The sequence below is a fragment of the Papio anubis genome, chromosome 11 (genome assembly GCF_008728515.1).
Source record: "Papio anubis isolate 15944 chromosome 11, Panubis1.0, whole genome shotgun sequence".
Taxonomy (NCBI): domain Eukaryota; kingdom Metazoa; phylum Chordata; class Mammalia; order Primates; family Cercopithecidae; genus Papio; species Papio anubis.
This window is the reverse complement of record NC_044986.1, coordinates 31,221,130-31,226,484: the sequence shown is the minus strand read 5'-3', so window position 1 is coordinate 31,226,484 and position 5,355 is coordinate 31,221,130. Positions and strand designations below refer to the sequence as shown.

The window sequence follows — 5,355 nt, the reverse complement described above, 5'->3', positions numbered from 1 at the left end:
GACAATGTAAAATATCTTTATAGAGAAATCCAGGACTGAGTATATATTCTCCATATGCATTTGTAAACCTCCCGTAATGATTCACCTTGCCATTTCCATGTGTCTAGTCCATAGTATCATTTCACCTACATTATCTGGCTTGCATACTGATCACAGCCTTGTGAGATAAGCAGGCAAGTATGACTATATGCATTTTTTTTCTGAAGTAGAATGTGAGTCTCACAGAGGTTAGGTAACTTGCCTAAAATTACATGGCTCATTAATGGGGGTGCTGGGACTTGAACTTGGGTCTTCTAACACCTAGATGGCATTATTCTTGTAATATTCATTTTTTAATTTACTCATTCATCCATCAGACATGTGTTGATCACCTTCTGATTAGATGTCAGGCTATATATGGAGCCATCAGGAACAACGGAAGGTTTTCTCTCTCTTTTTTTTTTTTTTTTCTTTTTTTTGAGACAGAGTCTCGAGTACGGTGGCTATCTCAGCTCACTGCAAACTCTGCCTCCCGGGTTCACGCCATTCTCCTACCTCAGCCTCCCGAGTAGCTGGGATTACAGGCGCCCGCCACCACACCCAGCTAATTTTTTGTATTTTTTAGTAGAGACGGAGTTTCACCGTGTTAGCTAGGATGGTCTCGATCTCCTGACCTCGTGATCTGCCCGCCTCGGTCTCCCAAAGTGCTGGAATTACAGGTGTAAGCCACTGCGCCCGGCTGAACCACTGAAGGTTTTTAAGCAGGAAAGCAGAACTGTTTTTTGGATGAGCAAAGAGAAAATGGTGGTTTTCCAAGTACAGTCTGAGACAATGTATAGGACCAGAATCTCTGCAGCTGAGGCTCAGGGATCTGGTAATCAGCCAGGTACAGGAACTCTTTTCTGATTGCAATGCAGTGAAGAGCAGGAGCAGTATTCAGAGAAGGAGGCAGTGCAACCAGGTAACGTGATCAGGTGAGAGGTGATGAGGTACAGAGACAAAGGGATGCACTTTTGAGTCACTTAGATGGCACTGATAGGACTTTCATTACACCCTCCCATAGACAGTGGCTCAGGTTCAGGAAGTAGAGCTGGGGTTCCTACCTGGATCCTCTGGCTCTAGAGCTTTACTGCACGTAGCCATTTATACCCACATTTTGATTTCAATTACTTTGTATCTATGTTTCTTAGAACTTTTTGCAAATCTCCACCTTATCTGAAACTGTCCTCAAGCCTTGTATTTCTCCTTCGCTTTCACAAAACCTAGGAAAGAAATAAGGGACAGTCAAGTAAAACTGTAAAAGTTTTAGAACATTTATTTCTTTGGGGCTGGTTACACAGGCGAAAAAGAAGTAGATTTGGTTAGGGAAAGAAAGCAGCAGGCCTTGGGGAGATACAGTGGCTCTCCCCCTCCCTAAACCCTAAGAGGCCTCCAGGAAACCTGAAGACAATAATTCCAGAAGCCCAGAGGGTGACCCCATTTCCTCTCTCCATGGTTATTACTGTCAGTCTGGAGCAGTTCAGGAATTCAGGAAACTATAAAGAAACCACAGCAGCCTCCACAACCCAAACATCAACATCAACAACCTCAACAATAAAATTTATTAAAATTCATCTCCTTCCACCCACTCACAACCGCAGACTCGAAGCTAGGAGGTGGAAGGGACTACAGGAGAAGCTCTGCGTTGCCCAGGTTAGTATTTCCTCATCACAGGCCTGGGTTTCCCAGGATCTCAGGGAGCCTCCATTTCTGGGTGAGAGCATCAAAGCCGAAGGACACCTTCCCTCTCTCCTCACTGCTAAGCAGGTTAAGATTAAAGCAAACCGAGGCAAAGGCCACAGTTGACAGTGCCAAGGTAAGACTGGCCTGTCCGGGTACACACACAAGGCCGCACAGGATTAGGGGGACGTGTTAAGGGAGAAAAGGCTGGGGAAGTGAGCGGGCGATGGCCTACGACGGGACTTGGGGCGGGGCGTGCGAAACGCCTGGCAGGCGGGCCCATGAGGATGACCAATCAGAATGCGGACTGTGTCCCAGGGGCGGAGCAGAGGCGTATCTTGGTCGAGATTGGATAGCGGCGCGGCGCAGGGAGGGGGCCGCGCGCAGTCCGGGCCGGCAGCTTTGCAAGTCCTGGTTATATATCGCGGTGGCTGCGTCCGGGAGAGCTGGCTGCGCCGCCGCGCACGTGCCTAGGTCCGACGCCCTCCTCGCTTTGCCCAGGCGTTCCTTCTGTCCCGGCTCTGTTCCGTCTCGCCCCGAGGTTCACTCCATCCTTGGAGCCCCCAGCCTTTCGCCCAGCGCCTCCAAGCTTTGGACCTCGACGTCTGCAAAACTAGATGGTCACAGCCATGAATGTCTCACATCAAGTAAATCAGCTGTTCCAGCCCTGCAACTTCGAGCTGTTCAAGGACATGAGGCCCTTTTTCGAGGAGTATTGGTGAGACTTGGGAAGAGGGAAAGGCCATGCTAGGGCCCTGGGGCCAGGGTGCAAGGGGGTGGCATTGAATGCCCGCAATGATTTTCTTACAGAACAGAGTTACGGGACTCCCTCGTACTGATTTCACACTACCTTTGTCCGAGGTGCAGGTAGTATGTGGCACCTCAAAGACATTAGAGCTGAAAGCAAGCAAGCAGAAATAAGAGGATGAGGGAGAACGTGGAAACATACAGAAGCCAAAGACAGCGTGTAGTGAGAACTGGTCTTGGAGGTCACCGTGAGGTTGATCTGAAGCCTTACTAGATGACTTCCACGTCCCCTATGGCTGTGTGTGTAAGCGTGTGTGCACAGTGCAGGGCCCGGGGACAGCCTACCCTTTCCAATTATCCCATCGTTCCCCAGGTGCTCCACCGTTCCTGCTGCGGAGAAGGAGGCAAAGTCAGAGAGCTCTTCCAAGCTTTCCCCTGGAAGAGCTCTCTGGCTTTGCCCTAAAGCTCCCCAGAAGTTTTGGGGTCTGACTTTGTGCTCCAACCAATTTGCCATGCCCCAACCAGGGAGAAGCTATTGCCACATTCTTATTACACCACAGCCCTGGGCTGCTTCTAGGCACCCCAACCAGGGAGAAGCTATTGCCACACTCTTTTTACACCACAGCCCTGGACTGCTTCTCGGCGTGGGCCAGACAGCTGTCACCCACCTCTAACCCCACTGAGAGAGCAATAATCACAGAAACCTTGGACATAGCCCCTGCCCTGTGCTAGGTACTTTGTATACATTAGTACTCCCAGGAGAGATGTAGTATTCCCCCTTTACAAATTAGGAAGCCAAGGCTCAGAGAGTTAAGTTGTTTTTTCCAATGTCACACAGCTAGTAAGTGGCAGAACTGGGACTCCAACCCAGAGCACTCACCTGGAGAGATGAGTGGGCATTTCTGTAATCAGCACCCACCCATGAGCCCATCCCCTCTGCCTTCTGCTTGCCAGGGCAACCTCATTCCCCATAGCCCTGATCTACCTGCTTCTCATCCCTGTGGGGCAGAACTACATGAAGGAACGCAAGGGCTTCAACCTGCAGGGGCCCCTCATCCTCTGGTCCTTCTGCCTTGCAATCTTCAGGTAAGACCCCATCTCACTCCTTGCCTCTTCTCTAGACGTTAGACCTCCATTCTATGCCTTAAAGCTTTCCCGATTGCATCAACCTCCATCCTGTCCCCAAGTTGCCCTGTAACACTCTCCCCATCTCATTCTCAGCTTTAGTTCCCCTCCCAGCCTTCACCCTCTTCTATTATATTATCCTGTTTTCCTTCTTTTTTAGACCCCTACCTGGTGGTCTCTGCTTTTTCCCTCTTGCCTTCATAGTCTGTACTTGTAAAACATTTCTCCAGTCTCTAATGCTCTCACCTCCTAACACCCTCTCTCAGGACCCTCCAATAACTTCCCCATATTTTCTCCCCCAAACTCCTTCAGTCTTCCCCTATCCCTCCACACATCTTCTCCTAGGCTCCTAACCCCTCCCAAGAACCCCATTCTTTAACTCAACTTTCAGTCCCATCCCCTTGCATTCCCTGATCTTTCTCCAGCCCTCATCTCCTCTAGGCTATTGGTTGGATCTACCAGATTGGCCTCAGGCTCTCAGGAGCTTTGACCCAGCCCCGTGGACAGGTGGGGAGGTGGTAGAGCTTGGAACACAGTAACCTAGCCAAGCCGAGGGAAGGGTGGATTGGTGCCTGGGGATGACACTTATACCATCTTCCTTTGTCCCATTTCAGTATCCTGGGGGCAGTGAGGATGTGGGGCATTATGGGAACTGTGATACTTACCGGGGGCCTAAAGCAAACCGTGTGCTTTGTCAACTTCGTTGGTAATTCTACAGTCAGATTCTGGTCCTGGGTCTTTCTTCTCAGCAAGGTCATAGAACTCGGTGAGTGGCAAGGCTTTGTCTCTCTGGTGCCTTGTGAACTGCATCCCTCCACAGGGCCCTCCTTTCACCCATACCCTTGAGAGTCCCTTTCCTACCCCTAGGTCCCAATAATACCTCTCACCCAAGCCCCTCTATAGATTCTCTGCCACAAAGACCCCCTTCCCTCCCCTGAGAATTTATCCTGTGTCCCTACACCCAGCGCAGAGGGTGGTCCCAGCACTGGGTGGTGTGCCAACTATGATTCTCCATCTCCCAGGAGACACAGCCTTCATCATCCTGCGTAAGCGGCCACTCATCTTTATTCACTGGTACCACCACAGCACAGTGCTGGTGTACACAAGCTTTGGATACAAGAACAAAGTGCCTGCAGGAGGCTGGTTCGTCACCATGAACTTCGGTGTGCATGCCTTCATGTACACCTACTACACTCTGAAGGCTGCCAACGTGAAGCCCCCCAAGATGCTGCCCATGCTCATCACCAGCCTGCAGATCCTGCAGATGTTTGTAGGAGCCATCGTCAGCATCCTTGCGTACATCTGGAGGCAGGAAGAGGGATGCCACACCACGATGGAACACTTATTCTGGTCCTTCATCTTGTATATGACCTATTTCATCCTCTTTGCCCACTTCTTCCGCCAGACCTACATCAAGCCCAAGGTCAAAGCCAAGACCAAGAGCCAGTGAAGGGTTGGAGAGAACAGTGAAGCTCCAGTCTCTCTCTTCTCCAGGGCACCAAGAGGCTGGGCTTAGTTTTGGGAGAATGATTAGGTTGCCTTACCTGCATGGTTTCCCCAGAGGATGTGTGCCCCACGGTGGCTGGAATTTTTGAGACAAGAAGGGTGACCCTGGGATGGGGGTGTGGTCTGTTACTTTGATGTTTCTGTTTTTAATGTGAAGGCCAAGAAGGCCCTGGGATGGGGGTGGGGCGGAGGAGGGTCCCAAGAGCTGAGTTGTTTAACTTCTATCCAGAAATCTTTCTTCTTCTTGTTCTATTTTTTTAATTAAATATTTCAACAAAA

General features: G+C 50.3%; 1 protein-coding gene across 2 annotated transcripts; it reads left to right on the top strand.

The window, feature by feature from the left end:
• The first annotated feature begins 1,721 nt into the window (after positions 1-1,721).
• ELOVL3 (ELOVL fatty acid elongase 3) lies at positions 1,722-5,355 on the top strand. Of its 2 annotated transcripts, none has more exons than XM_031652120.1 (4): positions 1,722-2,416; positions 3,455-3,531; positions 4,185-4,336; positions 4,593-5,355. In XM_031652120.1, exons 1-4 carry the CDS (start codon positions 1,925-1,927, stop codon positions 5,018-5,020), a joined length of 1,149 nt encoding a protein of 382 aa, XP_031507980.1. In that variant the 5' UTR covers positions 1,722-1,924; the 3' UTR covers positions 5,021-5,355. The 2 variants fall into 2 exon arrangements, with proteins under 2 accessions (XP_031507980.1, XP_003904224.1); XM_003904175.4 differs by having other exon boundaries at positions 2,043-2,416; positions 3,400-3,531.

Excerpts from the sequence above, each read along its gene's own strand:
- ELOVL3 (XM_031652120.1), top strand. The coding sequence starts at position 1,925 with ATGGCCTACGACGGGACTTGGGGCGGGGCGTGCGAAACGCCTGGCAGG. Across the intron at positions 2,417-3,454 it reads CCCTTTTTCGAGGAGTATTG|AACTACATGAAGGAACGCAA; the intron begins GTGAGACTTGGG and ends CCTGTGGGGCAG. Across the intron at positions 3,532-4,184 it reads TTCTGCCTTGCAATCTTCAG|TATCCTGGGGGCAGTGAGGA; the intron begins GTAAGACCCCAT and ends GTCCCATTTCAG.